Source organism: Buceros rhinoceros, unplaced genomic scaffold (genome assembly GCF_000710305.1).
Source record: "Buceros rhinoceros silvestris isolate BGI_N320 unplaced genomic scaffold, ASM71030v1 scaffold6931, whole genome shotgun sequence".
Lineage (NCBI taxonomy): Eukaryota > Metazoa > Chordata > Aves > Bucerotiformes > Bucerotidae > Buceros > Buceros rhinoceros.
The window spans coordinates 108,920-130,646 of NW_010394775.1; the positions used below are offsets into that span (position 1 = coordinate 108,920).

At 36.8% G+C, this 21,727-nt stretch overlaps 2 protein-coding genes across 2 annotated transcripts in view; one reads left to right on the top strand and one right to left on the bottom strand.

Moving 5' to 3' along the window:
- CENPP (centromere protein P) overlaps positions 1–21,727 on the bottom strand; it is a 131,648-nt gene that overhangs the window by 77,991 nt on the left and 31,930 nt on the right.
- Positions 15,536–17,665, top strand: OMD (osteomodulin). Its single transcript, XM_010145316.1, has 2 exons — positions 15,536–16,469; positions 17,358–17,665. Exons 1-2 carry the CDS (start codon positions 15,536–15,538, stop codon positions 17,663–17,665), a joined length of 1,242 nt encoding a protein of 413 aa, XP_010143618.1.

Below are 21,727 nucleotides of genomic sequence, written 5' to 3' on the forward strand. Positions count from 1 at the left end.
TGAATCCCAGCTGGAGACCAGTAACTAGTGTCGTAACCCCAGGGGTTAAACTGGCTCCAATACCATTCAACATCTTCATTAATGATCTGGATGAGAGAGCAGATTACTCTCAGCAAGTTTACAGATGACACAGAAGAAGTGGATGATATGCCAGAGGGCTGTGCTACCATCCAGAGTGATCTTGAGAGACTGGGAACAAGAGAGGGAAGGGCAAAGATCTGTAGTTGGGGAGGAATAACCCCATGCATCGGTAAACACTAGACCAGATGGACAGCAGCTTTTCAGGAAAGGACCTGGGGATCATCATGGACAGCAAGTTGAACACGAGCCAACAACATGCCCTTGCAGCAAGAAGGCTGTATCCTGGGCTGCACTAGGATAAGGACAATCTCTTCACTTCCAGTATTACTGTCACCAAGTTACTCCATGAACAACAAAGCTACAGGAGCCTAGATTCCTATGGACTTGAGCCTTACAACTCTCAGGTTCTTCCTTGCACCAGTATCTCAGCACATTCTCCTTCGGCTGCCTTCCACAGCTACCACCAGTTTGGCTGTATTCTCCTACAGCTGCCTTCCACAGCTACCACCAGTTTGGCTGCCAAGTGACAGAGCTAAGAGTATCACAGGGGGTTAGTCACCATCTGTGTCATCTTGTCATCTGGCTGCTCAGTCTATAATGGAGAACTTATAACTGTCTTTTTTTCTCAGTTGAAGTACCTCTTCTGAGCACTTTCCTCTACCCAGCTGCTATTTTTCACAAGTTTGTACAAAGTACCTATACATTGCCCTCTCTTGTGTGTCAAATCTGGATATCTGACAACGAGGTTCAAAAGACACTGGGTGAAATAAGTGATAAAGATAGGAAATCAAGAGATGCAAGTTTGGCTATTCTAACCATAGCAGAAACTTGCAGAAAATTTCACATCAAGTATCCCACTAAGAATTCCTGCACCAGCATTTCCCAAAAGTGATGCAAACGCCCAAGACTAGACCAAGAGGAAAAGGAATATAAATTAAGATATGCAAGTTTTACCCATTCATACTGGCTTGGTAAAGTAGTTCAGTTACCTAAAACAGGTATGCTTATGAAATCTGATACAACTTCACAGTTACTAAACTCTGAAATTATGGTAAATGATTTCAAAGAGCATTTACCCATGTCCTAAGAAGCAGTTTCTGCTCTCAAAGACAGCAAGTACCAACATTAAAATATGTATCATACTCATTCAGCTGTACTTGGGCATTTGCTAATCTTATGAGGTTTCTTTTCAAGTTAAATCTAGAGACTTACCTCTTTCAGAGCTAATACTTTGATATTTACCACCAATAATGTCACAAGGAGTTGCATTCACTGAAATCTGTTTAAGCAGTTTCAAGTATCTCAGAGAATACTGCCCAGTAAAGTTGAACAAAATTAAGAGGTCTCAACATCACAACTTTGAACTACACCGACTTGTTCTCTCCATTCTTCAAAGTTTCTGGATATTTTCCCATGTTGCCTTCATTTAAAAAAAAAAAAAATCTCCTTCACAAGTGTGGGTTTTTTAATGGCAGATTGAACAATATAAGTTTTCTTTTTTCCCCTTGATTTCAAAGAAATTAATAACATTCTAATTAAAATATTAGAAACATCGCCACTCACTATTTCACACTCTTAAGAGCAGATTCCTGGTTAAAATATTGCACTATTTATCTGGAAAAAATAATGTATACCACAACAGACAAAAGAAACATTAATACCTGCATTGTATTTTGATTAGAATTTAACACCAGGATGACAATAAAAGCAAGGGTAAACTAAAAATAATTAAATCATTAATCCGAAGTCTTTTTTCTTCTTCTTCTTCACTATGTTTAGAATTTAAGATTGTTTCTTGGGGTATTTTTCCCTCCTTTCTGGGGAGACTAGAGGTTTGAGAATAAAGCTGCTAATAGGAAACATATGGAAAAGCCCTGGAGTAAATGAAAATCTGTCTCAAATTCCAAATGCCACGTATCACATACCACTGCCTAAAATTATCTAGCAAGATAAATGTGAGATTTACCCTGCGTACTGAATAAGCCGTGAGATAGAAGGCAGTGTTAAGTATGAAATAAACAGGAAGGTTTTCACAATATTTAAGATATTTCCAGAACTAATCAATACTTTGAAACAAGTCAGGATGTTTCTCAAAGCTTGTGCTGGCCAATAAAAGATCAGCTCGACATAACACATTGCCAACAGATAGCCTTGGTACAGTTTTTCACGTAAAATATAAACAGTTCTACTGAACCGAACAACACAATTCCGGATTTAACCCCTATGCTGCTCTGATTGCAGTGGGAACACCATACAGACAGGTTTTCCTACACATGAACACATTTTCTGTCTCAAATTCTTGTCCAGGAGAAATTTGAAGACTACGAGACCTCTGGAACAGCAGCACTGTGGATGCAGTTTTGATGAGAATCCCACACACTTCCACACACAGCTGTCTTGCCACAAACTCTCTGAGCCTAAGCAGTAAATCTGACAAGCCTGGATGCGTTAGACTAGCCACATAGATACAGACCATCTGTGCATCTCGTGCAGTGTGTTTTGTACACCAGATTCATTGTGCATGTACTACCCGTGACCTATACAAAGTTTCCATCAGCATCAAGAGGAGCAATACTGAAATTAATAGGCTCTCTTCACAAGTACATTTGCAGTAACTGCTCAGGAGTTTCTTCTGAATATAATGTGAGAATGTAAGTTAAGTATGGAAAATCTCTAGTTGACTGGTTGCCAAAAGATGTAAAATTCCTGAGAGACAGAGAGGGAGCAATTCACCGACACAAGCAGGCACTTGCCTCTGAATTGTTCAGCCTGTGTTATTTCCAAGTGCTTTAGAAATACAAAGACTAATGAAAGTATTTTCCTTCCAGAAAGACTCTTCACAGAATATCTTAACTCCTTTCTTTCTTATTGTGGAAAAGGCAATTGGCCTGCCATTCTAAAGTACATTATGTTACTTAAATTTATATCCTATTTAGACCACCAAGAGGAACATCCCGACAGCATACTATTCCTCTGCCAGCACTATCATCTGTCTCCTTTCTCTTCTACAGGTTGAAAACAGGAACAGACTAAGCAACTCGTGATCACAGGGCCTAATTTTTCTGGCATGAAGCAAGTGAAGAAGTTGCTTATGTATTAACTTGATGATAGATGTTCAGATTCAGGAAGTGATGTAATAATCTAGAATTCTGCAAGAATAATAAAAGCAACGCTCTTCTCATTTCTTCAGTGGCAATACTGTGATGCAGCAAAATTATTATTTGTTCAAGAAAAAATTAGTGAGTAATAGCTAGAACTTAATTTCATGAAAGCTTACTCAGATTTTTGGAATGCACACTTTTCATTTATATTTTAAGCTAATACATACAATTTCCATTTAGATGTTACCCTCCTGTAAATTATTATTTCTAATATTTTCTATTTCCCCAAATACTAATTTTTTATTTAACTCCATTTATAAAATGACTAATATAGAAAAAAGACAAATAACTTCCAGAAACACAGAACTAGTAAATAAACATCAGTACAGCAGTATATATTTTCACTAACTGTGTAATTCTGTCCTATATAATAACAACCAGCAGCATGGTCATGTAATATGATTGATTCTGAGATGACAGAAGCAGAGTACTTTTAGAAGCTATGTTCCGAGCAAACACCTACCTTAACGGGGTAGTAAAGTTAATGGTTTTATGTTCTGCCTGACAAACGGTGCTCCTAGATAATGGCTGTAAATTTGGCACCTTTGATCTGAAGATAAAGTCTGTTGTGATGCTGTGCAGAAGAAAACACACGTCACACCCCTATCTGCCAGTATCATCCTCAGACCCCATAAAGTAATTCCTTAAGCAGCTTGGCAAGTGATTCTTTTATTGGTCATGTCGGGATCACAGTTAACAATTAGCATTTACCTAGTCAAGATAGCAATGAACTCTTCAGAACACAAAACAGATTAAGCAAGTATGACGTCAATAGGCCACTCTCCTCCTTAAGATCGCTATCAAGATGAAATATGTAGGAAATTATTATTCCTATAAACCCTTGGTATTTTGGCTCTTTCTGGGGCGGGGGGAATTTATTGACTTCCTGGAACAATTAATACTCCTGTTCAAGGCTAAATAAAGTGCATGCAGATTGAATTTTAGAAGTCAAAACCACGATCTAGTATTTCAGAAAAGTAGAAAGTCTGATATAAACCCAAATGTTCTAACTGTTTCCATCTAATAGATGGAAGAAAAAAAGTAGTTTCTCTTTGTAAGAGCCCTTTATCGTTATTTGGAATAAAGACAAACACAGTGAACAGTTAAAAAAAAATAAAAGGTTTCTTACCATACTATCTAAAAATCTTTGAGATGTTTTCCTCGAGCACCTTCCATTGGGGCATGCATACATAAGGCAGTATTTCATTACTCCTGTTTCAGGAATGCTTTGCCTCAGCTGTACAGTGTATTATAGATGCATACTGCTGCTGCTTTGCACTTAGAACAGAAGGAGTAACACATGCTTCCCACTTTAACAGTTCCCTCCCAAAATCAGAATGCACAGGAACCTGAGAAGAGGAGAAAATGTGTGCATGGAAAACACATCTGTTAGATGTGCAGTCGCTTCATAAAGTAACTTTTTTGTCTTTCTAAAGAGAACCTTTCCACTCATTCCATGGTGGGTAAACCTAGTAACTAGTTCACCTCCCTATCAGCAGTTCTAAACAACTACACCAGTCATCTCTGTGACTGTTTTCGTAACACACAAACTTATTTAGAGGTTTCAGCAAATAAGCCCGCTGTTTGGCAAAGATGTGAAGGGAGTTTGGACAGCTGTATTAGAGCCATATAGAATATCAATACTTTTAAAGGCAGCTACTACTATTGGCCCAATTCTCATAGAGTTCAACCTAATCACTCAAAGCACTGGTTTCATTCCATCCCCTAAGATCCAGTTAGATTATAATTTTTATTTATTTTTAAAAAGAAACATTATGGATGTTTTTATTTTGGCTACAAATAGTTGCAGGCATTACCTCCACTCACAAAATGTGATAGGACAAGGCAAGAATCAGGTGTCAGAAACATGACATAAGGCAACAAGACACCTGCTTGATTATCATGGAAGATCTGTAATGAAGGCCTAGATCAACACATCCTCCCTAATGAAAAGGCCATCGCTAACATGAATGCTGTTTTAAGTGTGACCCAAGTTCAAGTCCTCACCAGAAGCAGCCATGAGGTCTTTCAAGAATCTCAGACCAGCTAATGATAGAAGAAGCAGAAGACTCACTGCCACAGAGTGCTTGGATAAAGAATTATGAGACCCTGCCTCAGCTCGGCCAAGAAGCAGCTGTGACTCACAAATTATTCAAACAGTAGAAAAACACTTTGATTCAATTTGATTACTTGTCATAAACCAAATGACACATCTATTATATATGGCAGGCAAAAAATAGGTGCATGGACAAGTATCCCTCCCAAAACAGTGTTAATATCATTTAAAGAAAATCCAATCAAAATGGAGATATAAACAGAGAGTAACTGAAGGAAAGAGATGATATAGAGATTATACCTTTCCTTATAAGAGAATATGTCAGGGTAGAGATGGACGATGCATAATAATACTCGGTGTTTTCTACTGAAGTTTCCAAGTCAGATTCTGACTGCAGAAAAAAAGAACTGCAGGCCATGTAAGCAAAGCTGGCTGTAATAGTTGCATTATGAGGTCTTGTGCTAGAATGAGAGCCTTTAGTCTTTAGAGGAAAGTGGGATAATAAAAATTAAGAAGGAGTTTAAGAATGATCTCCAGTTTTCAGACTATTGGAAAGGCCTGAAAAGCTGCCCGGCAAAACACTCTGCACCACCAAGCAAGACAGTTGTACACACCTTTTGCCCTGGAAATGTTCAAACGAATACATTTACCATGAAAAGAAACATAGTCTATAGTTGTTGTAAAAACAAGGATGGACTTTCGTTCTTAAACACACCCAGAAGTGTAAATGAAAAGCACTTTCCATCACATACAAGGGGGAAATTTCTGCTAATGCAAAACATTTTCCTATGCACGATCATTCAGGAATTCTTTGGCAGATAACATAGACAACTGCTCCTATCCTTGCCTGCAAGTGTCTAAAGCAAAAAGAAGCTTAATTTTTTTGCTATAAAAATATGATTTGCAGATTGGATACAAACACAGGAACAGTCTGAAGTTGCAGCCTAGTTATTAAAGTTTTCTAGTTATTAAAAAAAAAAGTGTCAAGTCCATAGCTATGAACGACCAAAAAAAGCTAACGAATAAGGCATTCATATAGATTATTAAGATAAGAGTAGAATTCATGCTATCTCTTCTAGCTATCTATCAGCTTGAGGCACTGAAGTTAGTTCTGTTTGAAATGAATGAGTAGACATGCCTGCTTCGGAATAGACTGGAGTAATTAATTTAATCTATTAAAGCAGATGCTAAGAATGCTCTCCCAGTGAGCAGCAAGTTTCTAGTCAACTTCACTGAGTAAGATGAGAGTCCTCAGCTCTTGCTATTGTTTTGTTGGGGTTTAAGTCATGAGGGTCATGCCAAAGCTGCTAAAGAACTGAAAGATACACTAATATTTTTTTAAAATGGTAATTATAAAAGGAGTATCATTTTACACTATCTCAAATAAATAACACTGAAAAAACTGTTACAGAAGCTAGTACAAAGGGTACTACACTACTTGGACCGTACTGCTTAGGGATCTCTGCACTGTATGTTCAGCTGTATTACCCTTCTCACATTCTGCTGTTACAAAATACTGTATGTTCTTTTCATTATACTTACAAAGTTTATTACTTTTATCTACTAACGAGTGCAAGACACCTGTCATACACTATGATCATCCATATAATTTTATGTAAGACACAAATCAGGCAAAATGGCTATGTTAAAGTTTGAGGTCCAACTGCTAACGCTGCTTCAAGAATATGAATATACCTGCACCAGTAAACAATGGTTGCAAAAACAGACGGACACTCCCATTCTATATTGGCATAACCACAGACATACGATCTCCAGTTAAGCAGGCAATATCCCAGACCTGCATGTGGGAGGACAATACAGCCCAAAGTCACCTACCTTGGAACCACCAAAGTAGGCTGTATAACAATACAAAGTATAAAGCAGAGCGTATTTGTTAAACAAACTATTCAATTACTAAAAATCTAAGTGTCAGTTGACACTCCTCAGAAGAGACTTATAATTTCATACAAAGGTCTAGGGTATTTTACAGTAACCAGACACTATTTGTTACAGATATTATTGCTCATATGAATTTTAGACTCATTTTATTACACCAGTATCAATTGCTTATAATTACTTGTTATCGTGGTAGTAGAAATATTATACGATTAGGACTATTTAAATGCCTCTGCTATACAAAATAAAATCCATATATCAAAAAAAGTAACCCCTCCACCACAGTATTACAATATTCTAAGGTTTCTAACACAGCAACACATTCAGAAAAAAGTTACAATCCTCCTCTTCTGTTTGTCTTTCAAAGTCAGTTACCTATAACTGTAAATTGATACCGTCATAGCAAAACCCCTCAACCCCTCCTCCACCTTTCCATTCCAAAAGCTTCTATATTACAAATGTGAACATGCCAGGAGGCTCAACATTTAGTTTTGCTTATGAAGCAAAACAAATTGCAATAGAAATCATTCACGGCACTTGTTCATGCACATTTTTAACAAATCTAATGTGACCAGGGCTTCCTAATGGATTACTTCTAGATGCACAGATGCTTGGCTTCTAGTAAATTCTGCTTAAAAATTCAGTGTATTACTGCTTATGAGTAAAAGAAGTTACTCCACAATTGCCTATGGGATTATATGAAGTCCCATGTTACAAGGTCAATAAGCTCTTGTTCCCATCTTTGAGATACAAATGTAGTTGCACGTGTTAACTGGTAATATGCTTCAAAGGTGTGGGCTTTTTTGAAAAATGAACACACCACACAAAAAATACAGAGTTTAAAAATACAAAATAAAAATATAGAAATACAGAAAAAGTAGAATGTGAGAAAAAAAACAACAATTTCAGTAACTAAAGGCATGCTTAGGAAAAAGGGAGAACAAAAAGAGAGGGCATGTTATTCAACTCAAAATCAGCAAATCCACATTAAGTGAAGGCGGTGGAGAAGAGAGGGGGGGAAAAAATCCCCTCCGTATCCCAGAGCACATATGAGAGAAAATGCCATGTTTATATTTTAGAATGATAATAAGCACCCAGTGACCCATCAGAGGGCTTAGGATACCCATTAACTTACACTGGTTTCTAGTAAGAATATAGGACAATTTAGGGCTTTTTTTTCATTTTTTTAGGAATTCATGGTCACCTGAACAGGACATTCTTTAAATGCAGCCTACACAAAGAGATGTTTAATTTCATGGTTGTAGCATGCATCCTCAGGTAGTAACAGGCTGACAAAAACTGACCAGCAACCACAACCTGCCTTTGATTAGAAGAGTCAATGAAGAACAGTAGTTCAGACTACCATGCAAAACCTACAGCCTAGCCAATCTTCAGAATTCTTTTTCAAATTATTGGTTTTTGTAAAACTCAGCTGTTTTCAGTTGCTCAACACATTTTTCCTAGGAACTCCCAACAAAACAAAGCAACGCGTATAAAACAGGCTGTGTAAGATGAGGGTTGCCAAAGCTTTGACCTTGTAACGCCACCTACTAAATGGGAAATAATTACAGACCACACAACAAGGTTCAGGTCAGAAGCAACCGTAAGCCACACACATGGCACAGCTCTATCTTCCTTGCCTTTTGTAAACAGATTGGGTCTTGTCTCAGCTCAACAGGATTGCTGATATGATCTGATGCCCCCATTTCGACAACCTTTTAAAATGCACATTTGCGCAGGGACGTGCTCCTAGCCTGGCTTTCCACTGAAGAGCAGAGTAACAAGTTGTAAGAGCTATTAGTAACTGAGTGCTCTGGGCTCTGGCTGGGTTGGAGGCTCTGCAAGATCAAGCAATTCAGTATCTTGATCTGCTTCGCCATCTGAATTTTCAGCTTGGTTCTGACACAGGATAAATAAATCCAGCAGCCACTACAGTCTTGATAATCAGATACCTTTGTGGATGGCAAGCACAAGTGCGTGCCTCTGCAGATCAGATACAGGCTGCAGGTGCTGCCGGTGTTTGCACACTGCCAGTTAAGACCTAGAAATCAGGATGCAAAGACTTTCTGTGCCTACAATGTGACTTTGAAGTGCAGCCCAGTCTAGATGATACATGTCCAAGGCTGTTTCTTTCTGCAGCAACACACAGGCTTTATGGGGAAGCAAATTATAACATTCAAACTTCCTCACTGTATTTGATCAAGCGTTCTCTTTTCTTCTGCACAAACACTTCGAGTAACCAACTCACACCAGTTCCTACCTAAAACACAGAATTCCTTCAAAGTTGACAACTGAGGATTTTAAAATTCTGAGCTTGAGGCCTTTCTTCAGACATCTGATAGCAGGGCCAGACTTTGGCCAAAGAACTTTCTAATTCTAGTGAGACCATGCTTCCAAGACACTTCTCAGTTCTCACTTAACACATTTGAATGCCTCTAATCCTCAATGAACAATACGCACTTTTTTTCCCCTTCTCTATGTTTCCTAGGGACCGTTGTAAGTCAGGAGCAGGAGAGGGAAGCAACACACAACCCAAAGAAATCCAAGAATCTTTTATAGAAGGATGGTGAATATATGGAAAAGGCCAAGCAGGATTATTTATTCCTTCTTATATAAGAGCCAGTCACCTCAGTGCCACTGGTTATCTTCTCTACTCATTCTATTAATATTTTGCCTAAAATTTTGAAATTGCAAATTTTTTAAGTTGACCATTCCTCAGCTAGCTAACCAAACCTAAAATCACAAAATATTAAAAGTCTCTTTTCTTAAGCCTTTCAGTTCAGAACCAAAGCTGAAAAAGCTAGCAAGCCTCATGAGCTGAATGCAGTTAATAAATATGGTAGGATATAAAATTTTAATTTATAAAAAGAATCCATCCACATTCAGCTTAAGAAAATAAATCAGCTTCAAGCCAATCCTGACTTCTAGCTGGATAAACATCTTGCTTTGCATCATACTTGCACAATAAAATGATGAAAAAGCCTACAAATTCAACAAGCATGTTTTCTAAAAACTGAAAACCAAAACATGTTGAAAACTTAATAGATTTGTCACAGCATTTGAACCAAGAAGTCTTACATGAATGATGTTAAATTTAGTTCTCTCATTAACCTACTTGCAAGGAAATTCCTACCCCACCTCAAACCAAACCTAAGGGAAGATCGAACCACACAATTTGACCGAGACCACAAAGTACAGACTTGTTTGTATCCAACATAGTTCATGCAATGCTAAAGGAACTGAGTCTTAATATATCTCATGGCTAGATCTGCGTCATCCTATACAGCTAAACATGCTTTAAGTCAAGAGCTTTGCTACGGTTTCTCAAAAGGACCAGCTCTTCTGCTCTGCCACCAAGGGTTTTTAAATGCATCATGAGATTTTTAAGTCTCCTGATAGCTTAAGAGGATTTAGGACACAATCAGTATATTGTGTATATATCAGTAGTTGAAAATGATAGAAAAGTATCAGGTATGAAATAAAAATTGGACTAAATTAGAATGTTTATCTTTAAATAAAATAGTTCTTATTTTTGCATATGCTTTATTTAGAACTGTCAATGTAACAGAGCTTCCAAAAATTTTTCACCACATTTTGTCTTGCGCTCAATAAAACCTCGAACTTTGCAGCAGCAAATAACATTATACTAACTAGCATAGCAAATTCGGTAGGTTTTTTCATTCATCATTATGAATGTATTCATAATAATAATAATTCATAATTATTTTAAAAACCAATTACTTTTATTGCTTAGTATTATGTGGGCTAAGTGGTACAATGTAGCGCCAGGGGAGGTTCAGGTTGGATATTAGGAAAAATTTCTTTACAGAGAGGGTTATTAAGCATTGGAACGGGTTGCCTAGGGAGGTGGTGGAGTCCCCATCCCTGGAAGTGTTTAAAAATCGTGTGGATCTGGTGTTGAGGGACATGGTGTAGGGACCCTGGTAGTGTAAGGGCAACGGTTGGACTCGATGATCTTTGAGGTCTCTTCCGGCCGGATGATTCTGTGATTCTGTGTGATTCTTCAGCTATTTACAGCACTGTAAATATAGGATTATGTAATTTTAACTCCTTCAACCTCTCCCTTATATTCTGTATTCTCTACATAAATACACAGCTGCTTTTAGTTCCAATACTGCCAGCTCCTACAACATTATTTATGTAATGAGTTCTGGTACTTTTCTTTATATCCCAATGTTAGAATCATACATGATTTATCTTAGTAAACAATGTTCTTGTCCTCAGTGTCACAAAGGAACCTTGGAAAGGTCAAGCAAACCATCAGCTTCAAGAAGTTCAAGGACAAAAAAGTAGTAAAACTTACTATTGCATTATTTTCTCAAATATGATACCTGAAAGGCACTTTAAAAACCAAATTCTTCCTTGTGAAGAGATTTTCAAAGAACGCAATTCTTTAACCAAACTAAACACATAATTAAATACTTCTGATAAATCACGCAATTAATGCAGAACAGCATCTCACTTCAACAATAAAAAAAGATATTTTTCTCCTTTTTTTGCATGTAACACAGTTTAAGTACCATATACCAGCAAAAGCAAGTCCTGCCTTTTTTTTCTCCTCCTTAACAGCTATGAAAAACACCGTTCTTCAGTAAAATGGCTTATATCTCATGTCATACATGTCTTTTTCATAGGAGCACTTATACTCTTTCTACACAACTTAGAAAAACCAGGTTAGAAACTTACTGTGAATTCTGAACTACAACTTTACAAGAGGACTGAGAAGTCCACCACCGCAGCCGCAGCACTGCATAGCACAACGAGCTTTGGGGAAAGGAAACAGGAAATACGGCATGTGGAGGGAAGAAAGGATAAAATGGAAGATGTTCATAAGAGCTTTTCCATTAGCACGTGCTTTCCCTCAATCTCGATTAGGTTAATTTTTTACTGTTTCTTAGCTTCATTCTCCAGAGAACAAATCCTTTGCACAACTGAATCACTGTAGTAGGAACTACTCTATGAACTAATAACCTCTGAAGTATTTTTTTAAGTCTTACTCTCTCAATTTTTTTTTTAATGGGAACTGGTAACACTGTAAGAATCTTCCACGTAATTTTGAAGTGACTTTAGCAATACCAGAAATGACTCCTCAGACTTATGACACAGCAGCTACAGTAACTGATGATGTGGCACTCAACTTTTTTTTTTTTCCCCTGGCAAATCAGAAGAGGGGCTAAGGCTATTATTTTGTTTTGCCTTCCCACAAGGCTCCTCACCACAAAATATGGCTTAGACATCTTTTGTTCCTCCAGCTGTGTTAGGCTATTTCTCAGATGATTTCACCAGCACAACAACTTGCTGCCCTGTACAACTTGAGCTTCACAGACTTCCAAAGAGTAAGTTTTCTTGGTAAGCAGGAATAAAATGAACCGATTGTGTTGTTTTTGCAGTTAACAGTGATTCATGCATGTTATATAATTCTTAGCTTTCAGCTAGTAAACAGCTTACAAATACAGTTACCAAGCTCTGGGTTTATTACAGATGGTAGAGAATCATGCTTTTAAGATTTTCTATTTTCTTGCAGCTTTGTCAGTATGCAGTTTAGCATACTGTGTGCATCTGACTTGCCTCTCCCATTATCAAGTTTCACCTGACGTGATTATTTGTTTTAAGGCTAGTTAAGTTCTTAGACGTATTTTGCGAACAAGTATCTCAGTGCTTTGAGACATGACATGCAAGCCTGGCAAGACAGTTACTATTCTACCAAAAGAGCATTCAGCTACAGCCAAGGTATAATAAAAATGCTCCCCAAATACCAGCTCCTCGCTCTCCATAAAACCCATGAGAGACTTTGGTACCCATTACTTACCATTCTGTCTGAAGTGGTGATAGTTCTCTCCACACTGTCTACACGGCAAGTGGATCAATGGTTGAAGGCTAAAAGCTTTTTCCCTCAAACTAAGCAGGACTTGCCCGAGTTGTTTCTCCTGGTTTCTAAAGGTTCCTAAGGATTGTTGTGGCACTGAGAACCAAAACTACTAATTGGAAATTTTGCGACATCTAGCAAAAGTGTTGAGAGAATAGAACCAGAGGGTTAAGCTGAAGTTCTAGACTGAAGCTGAGAGGGAGTAACAGGAATCAAAAGGAAACCAAGAGCATGAAATAAGCATGGGGGACAGATTGTGTAAGGATTTGTTCATGAAAAAGAGAAGCCACAGGTTTTCAACAGAATTTATATAGGTACACATCACCAAGTCTGACTGGAAGTTTTAAGTATGGTAATAAGACATTCTTCCCAATATACACTACCTGAAATCTGAAAACCAATTAATTCCTCCTGAAGCATGGTATTGCTTCTCAACCCAGCAACTATCTGCAAAGTTGATCAGCACAGTGCATTTATACAACCCTTGTAGGGCAAGACTGCTTCCTGTGTAGATTTATTTCTGCTATTCACTTCGATAAACTCAGATATCTGACAACCCTGTAGAGGTATGGAGTCCTGGCTTTGGTCAGGACCTGTGTACAGTGGGCTACCAAACAACACACTCCATTCAAACCTGGTTTTAAGATTTTAGTCAGTTATGAAACTTGATTAAAGGAGCATCAAATACAAATGATACAAAATTAGAAACACAAGTCAGACAATGTCAAGTTATTTCACCCAGTCATTGTCATTCACGGGCTGTGCACAACATAGGAAGATTATGAGGATGTATTAAATTCAATGAATTTGTTACTACTATTTTCCTTATGTGGTTTGGTAAAAAAAATATTAAGAGCATCAAAAAAAAAGTGTCCCCTGGTTATGAAACACGAATGTCATTATGAAAAAAACTGAGAATATCTGCTTCCCTCTGCTTCACGGTTCCCATACTATTCCTAACCAAGTCTCTTAAGAAATTTTCATGATTCTTGTGCTTTGACCTGCAGTGTTACATTTTGACTCATCTGTTGTTTATGTTGAATAGCTTGATGTGATTCTCTGCCAAATAATAGGGTTCCTCTGACTGCAGAAAGTGCTCTAAAATGCTAGCTGGCTTTGAGCATAAGAAATTTGATATGCAAAATTATTTCTTTCACAACATCAGTATTTTACCTCAGAAGGGTATTTTGAAGGTAAACTAGTTCATTCCTAGGGAGACCATACAAATACAGAAACAAAGGAATACTATCAAGAAAACATTTTATCCATGAAGATTTTACATGGTGTGCATGTATGAATTGTATGCATGGCTGAATTTTATTTGATTTAATTAAATGATGGGAACAAAAAAAAAAAATCAAATTTTTATCACCACCGCATTGTACTAAGTAAACCATGGTTTTCAGAAAACAGAAAAGACAATGTAAAATGCCACAGGACATACAATCACCAATGCCATGTAAATTTCTACTTCACATAAACTACAGGATTTTGAAGAAATCGATTTCACTGTTCTATTCATAGAAACCATCCTGCAAGTACCTCCTCCTAGTTGAGGTTATATACTTTTAACAAAAATAACTTTATTTAAAAACAAGAACAACAGACACAAGCCATGGCTTGGATGTGTAGTAAGACTAGCCGATTTCTTCACAAGGAGTGCAGTCCAGCACTAACTTGGGTTATTTCAAGAGATGCTGGAATTCCACCCTTGAGGATTTTCAAGGCTCACCCAGATAAAGTCTAGGCTGATCTAATCTGCTGCTGAAGATGGAAACACTTGAAGCACCAGGCTGGACTACAAGACCATCAAAAGTCCTTTCCAAACAGCACTTCTACGGTTCTATGACACTGCCCATGCACAATTTGTGCAGAACAAGTTCATAGTGAGAATAACTCACACATCTGCAAAAATTTTCATCATGACAGAATTCAATAAGGCTACTACCTATGTGTTTTCAAAGGTCTGAGGAAGAGCTGTTGCTCAGGAATTCCATCTGTACCGATCTAAAACTGACTTGTAAGGCTGATGCTTAACCCACTACACTGGAAAGATACAATACTTCAGAAGTCCAATACAAACCCCAGGCTATAGCACTTCATATAAAAAGTCCTTCTGTAATAAATTAAAGTGAGGCAGGAATGAAGACAGATTTTTTTTTTCTACTCCCAACTGTTATAGCATCCTTCAGTGACAGGCACAGCACAGGTGGAAAGCTGAAGTCAGCCAAGAAAATGTTTCCTTCAAGGATGGCGTATTTCTTTACGGCTCTCTACTTGGAAGATACAGATTAAAACTTGGTTTTGCTAATAATGTCACTGACTGTTGCCAAAAAAAGCATCATTCTATTTGTTTCATATTGCTGCTTCTTAAATGTGAAACTTCCTTGAAATTTATGAGTAATAAACTTCTTTTTCCTTCTTATCAACAGGATATTACACACAAGTTTAAATATGGGAATGCTGAGCCTGCTATCAGCCATTCACCTCCTCTGCGCTGCTACGGTCTTCTGTCAATATGAGGACTATGATTTTGAGGATGACTATGACAGAGAGCCAGATGACCAACATCCCTATTATTTAAATCCAAATACTCAAGCTGAAGTTCCTCACTTTCCTTTTCCAGTTGAATGTGCCAGAGAATGCTTTTGTCCACCATCTTTTCCATTATCAATGTACTGTGACCATCGTAAACTTAAGACAATACCAAATATCCCCCGTCACGTCCAACAACTTTATCTGCAAAACAATGATATTGAAGCTGTGCCTGCACGACCATTCACTAATGCCACCTTCTTAAGAGAAATTAACCTCAGCCACAACAGGATCAAATTTCATATGATTGACCAAGGTGTTTTTGCCAAACTTTCAAACTTAGTGCAACTTCATTTACAACATAATGAATTGGAAGAATTTCCATTCCCACTCCCCAGATCCCTGGAGAGACTCCTCCTTGGTTTCAACAAGATTTCTCGGTTATCTGGGAATGCCCTGGAAGGAATACCTAACCTAACCATGCTTGATCTTTGCAGTAACTTTCTTGAGGACTCAGCACTCAAAGGAAAATCCTTTTCAAACATGAAAAACTTAATGCAGCTCAATTTATGCAACAACAAATTACAGACTATGCCTCCTGATCTACCATCATCACTTATGTATCTCTCTCTTGAGAATAACTCAATTTCTTATATTCCAGAAAACTATTTCAACAGACTTCCAAAAATCATTGCTCTAAGAATGTCCCACAATAACCTGCAGGACATTCCACCCAAGACCTTTAATCTACCCAACCTTCTAGAACTTAATCTCGGACATAACAAATTGAAACAAGTGTTCTACATTCCAAGAAGTCTGCAGCACCTGTATATTGAAGACAATGACATTGAAAGTATGTTGCAATTCTTTAAAAGCAAAAAACAGTGGATTTTGGCACTGGTTGTGGGAGGGGGGCGAGTTTGTCATTTTTTCTTTACCATCCAGAATTGAGAACTTAAAAAAAAAAAAAAATCTATCAGAAACCCCTCTTGCGCTGTGTCCTTGGTTTTGAGGACTTGCCACTTTACAGCTTCTCAGTCAGGCCATGTATAAACCAAGCAAAGAATCCAGCAGTCATCCGAACATGCATGTTGTTCAAGAGGTACTCTGATGTCCTCCTCTGCAGACAGGGGCGCTTGAGCTGTTAGTGTTGTGAAATAGCCAGTTAGCATGGCACTGACCCAGCGCTCAGACACACTGCACTTCCCAGGAGCAAAGGCAGCCATATAGCTTTTGATCAGCTTATGGCACAGGGAGAGTATCATTCCAACTTCAAGATGTAGCATAAACACATCCATGATTAGTTGAGATCAGAGCAGTGAAATTAGAAAGGATTTTATTTTTGCACTTCATCCCTAATTTTCAATTTTCTGTAAAAGTTAATATCGGTTTTTCACATAACAAGCTAAAACCTTCCTGAAAATTCCTTGTGATTAGGCAACTGATAAAAATATACAGACAAAAGGAATTACAAAAATATTCCATTCACATAAAATAGTAATGACAAATTGTAGTGGTAATCATATTTTTTTCTTTACCCTACAACCTTGTACTTTGCAAACCACAAAATTGTTATCACTGTGATTTACAAAACTGATTTAAAACAGGGGAGAATTATATTAATATTAATACTGTGCACTGTAAAAATATTTTCCATTTTAAATTTCAAAACAAGTTTCACTTTTGCAATAGGTCTTAAATAACTATTTTCTGTATTTAAATTAATATTTTTCTCTTACAGCCATAAATGTTACTTTGATGTGTCCATCTATTGAAGCAATGACCACCAACCAATTAACCTATATACGGGTGGACCAAAATAAGCTTACAACTCCGATAAGCACGTACGCGCTCTTTTGCTTCCCTCACCTTCGAACCATTTATTATGGTGAACAAAATGTTAATGTCAACAAGTTAACTCAGCTAAGAACACCAGTGTTTCGACGATTTTTAACGCCAGAAGAATATGAAGAAGAAGACGATCATGATCATGAAACTGAAGAAGACCGTGAAGCAGAAGACCACTATTTTCATCCTTACTTCCAGTGAAATAATCACTGTTAATGAATATATGTGGAAACCTTTCCTTAGTTGTGGGGTATTCATACTCATTTTAAAACAGCTGGATAGTCTGGGATTTTTAAGCTATAAAGTGGAGATAGGATTTTAGTGTAGGTAAATGTCCTGTTACTAATGTAGTAAAGAACATAATACTAGGAGCAAAGACCGCTCACCTCAGCATTAGACTGCAGTCTGATATATAACCTGCATTGATGATGGACTCACCCTTGGGTGGGCAGCTTAAGCTGAAGAAAACTGACCCAAAAAAAGCTCCTACATTCTAAAGTGATTGAACTTACAAAATTACTATAATACAAATCAATGTTATGCTCAATAAGAACAAGTGGATAAGGCCAAAACCCCATCCAGCTATAGATGCATCCTACTACTGACAGCAGTAGAAAATAGATCCACTAGAGAAAAGAATAGGAGGGCTAAGATCACCAAAATGCTCCCACAAGGTTCCTCCACATCTTTCAGAAATACCGACATTTCTTCTTCCAATTTGTAATTGGACAGGAAAATCACAAACTTTGAGTTTCAAATCTTCTTCAGATTATGTTTGCAGTGTCCTGCCACGGTGTAATATATATATATATATATATATTTCTGAGTTTGTACCTCTTGTACTCTTTCAAAGGAGATTTTAGCTGATAAGTAATGTAGGCAATAAATTACCTTCTGTCAAAGATCTTCGGATCTAGGGAAAAAGATGTGCTTTGATACAACTGAACCATTAGTATTTACATTTTAGCTATGCTTTAGTCTGTATTATGTTAGAAGGTACATAAAAATGTAATGTAATCTTTTTATTAGAATTATTCATCAAGTAGAACAGGCACAAATAGTAGCATTCCAGGTTTTTAAAACTGTTAATTTAGTCTATCCTTTTGCACAACTAATATCAATTAGCTATATTATGCTTAAAAGTAGAATAAAAATAGCGTTAAGCAATCTAAAGAAAATACTACATAGTTACGCAAAGTTTTTTAAGATGTCTTATGCCTAGGAACAGATCCAAATAACTACAGGGTAAGATAATAATATTGGGCTCTCTACTGCTTTTGTCTATATTCTTTATTTTACAGCTCTTTTTTTCCTGATAAATCTTTGTTGGCAGTAAGGAAGAATCACCATTTTCAACAAAATAGAAGCATACATCATGTTGCCAAAGTTACATTATATTTGAAGCATAGGAAAACTAAAAAGACTACATCAAATTATGCGAGCAAGTTTGCATTAGTATTTCTAAAAAGTTTCAGACAGGTTTGATTTTTTTCCTCTTACAATTTCATTTATCTTTTGAAGTCTATCTTGGTATATTTTGACTTCTGATGCAACAACTGAAATATTAATAAAATGAAAATACTTTATGATTTTTTTTTAATGGGAAGAAATTCCTCATAAGCCCATGAACACAACATTTAGGAACATATATAGTCTTTAAGAACAACCCATTGTAAAAATTTCTGGATACAAATTTTGTATCATTAAGTTGTGAGTCTTAGGGCAACTAACTCAAGAAATCTCTCCTTTCTTTCCTGCTCCTTTTTCTTACCTACTCTCTGAAAAAATATAATATTCATGGCAAAGTATTTTATTTACACAAATTTACAGCTCTGCACAATTTATCTTCCTTTTTTTAAAAAAAGAATGTTTAACACTTATCAATTTCAAGTACCTCTGGCTTCTTGAAGGAGAAATATATGTACGTATTCATTACTTTATTTAAATACTCTTATAAAAAACTTATGTACATTATATACAGATAAATTTAAATATAAATATCTATAACTTTATAGTTTTGTTAACATAAATATGCAGCATATTAATCTTAGGGTACCTTTATAACTTTCCATTTCAGTTTTTCAGTATAAGTGAATAGTGCACAAAATATAACTCTAAATACAGGCTGTTTTGAAAGACTTGCTTAGCTTTAAGAACACTATCTTATATATTATGAGTATTATATCTTTTATCACAAAATTTCCTGGTTTTTTAAAACAAATATGAAGCAAAGTTTAGCTCTGGAGCAGAACAAAAGACATTGACTTTGTTGTAGTTATAGTTAACTAGTTACATACATATCTTAAAGTTTAAATAAGTCAAACTGATAATTGTGAAAAACTTTAGAGCTGTATATTACATTAAACTCATTCAGATGGAACATGAGAATTGCATTACAAGCAGAACTGTCATAACTGACTTTTAATTCAATTAATATTATCGTACCTCATCTGTGGTAAATACAATGCTATTCTTTAAAAAAGATTTTAGGGTCGTCCAACAACTAAAGTCTTGTTAGCCTTATGTCTGTATAACAGAAACGGAAGTGTTAAGGGACAGGAAGTTTTAATAAAGTACAGAATTCATAGATACCTAGATAAATACAATTTGCTCTGGTAGGGCTGGGCATGGCTTCTCTAAAAGACATCATGTTTTAACCTTGCAAATCTCCTGGTGTTCTTTGAAGGAATCATGAGGGATATGGAAAAGTGAGATCCTGGTCCAAACAGCCTACTAAAATTTCTGACAAGTTTTTAAGGAAATTAATCTGCCACAGAGGTGACAGCACAGACAAAATTAAATAAAATGTAAGAAACAGCATAAAAATAAATGCTCCGTTTATGCTGTGGAGGAAGCCTGCTGGTGGGAGTTTTGCAAAGGATCTGTGCTAGAATTTATTCAATATACATGCAAAAGACAGACAAATCAGGCTGAGAAGTGAGATGACAATAAACAGTAATTACTAAGACCCAATGAAGAATGACTGTAGAAGGACCTCAGTATGCTAAAATAGCCAGTGAAATTCAACATTGTTAGATGAAATGTGATATCCATGGAAAAAATTATACTGGCTTCACAAAAAGGAGATATAGGAGTTACCACAAAATTATGAGTTGCATAGACAGTGTGGGTCCAGGGTCAACTGCTCCAGCAGAAGAGCAAGGCGTCATCAAACAAACCTGGTATGTACCAGGTACAAACTAGTTTGTAAACAATGCACAGTCAGCTCATTAAACTGCATGCCTGAGAACACAGGCGATGCAGCAGCAATTTTATACGTGGTTTCAAGGGAAGACTGGATAAGCGATTGTATTCCTTGGAGGAGATGCATTATAGGTTGTTAGAAAAAGCACAGCAGGAAGAAAACTGCTGAGCTGAAAACAGCTGGACAGTGGATGAATATTTGGAGAAAGGCTGAGACAAGAATTATACATGCTTGTCCTATTGTCAGTCTTCACAAGGCATCTGCTTACTGCCATCGTGAGAGACAGGATATCGAGGGTAACTTATTTTGAATTCTACTCCTGGTTCTATTGAACTAGTCTACCTTGACTGTGGTAACATGCTGGTATTGCTCCACTTGCATATGCTTATTGCCTTGATAAATTTGAATTTAAAACTTGTTTTTTTAAGCACTACCAACTATGGTTATATGCCAAGGCATAATCTAGGTCATTCAGTTTGGGAGCAGCATGTCTACAGTGCTCTGTGTTGCAGTGCTCTGCAGCAGACAGACACCCATTGATTCAGAGCAGCCTAGCCAAGTAACTGCGGAGCTCTGTATAAACCAAATTAAGTCTCTACAGAACTACACAGATTTTGGTATCAAAACATATTTGCTTCATGTTTGCTCTGGTATCTATTTTCAGAATATTACATGGTCTTTTTAAGCAGGAAATAGATTCAAACACTAAGAACTAAACATGCATTACAATGTTGCCTGGTTTATGGGTAACAGCCAAACTTAATGAGTATCAAACAGCTGTATTAGTTTATCAGCATTATCCTGAATGCATAATTAACATGGTTGTATTAGCGCACTGTAGAACATTTTGACACCTGTGTGAACTTACAGTGGAAAAAACTCACCGATTTCTGGAAAACAACCAGTTAATTGATAAAATTAAAGCTCTCAAAAATACAACAAAACTGACACTTTTTCCCCTCACGAAATCTGTGTCACAAGAGGTTATTGTAAAAATAAAAATCAAGACAGGAAACTTGTTTAATCCAACTGCCTACATTTCTTCCTTTGGCCTCAAA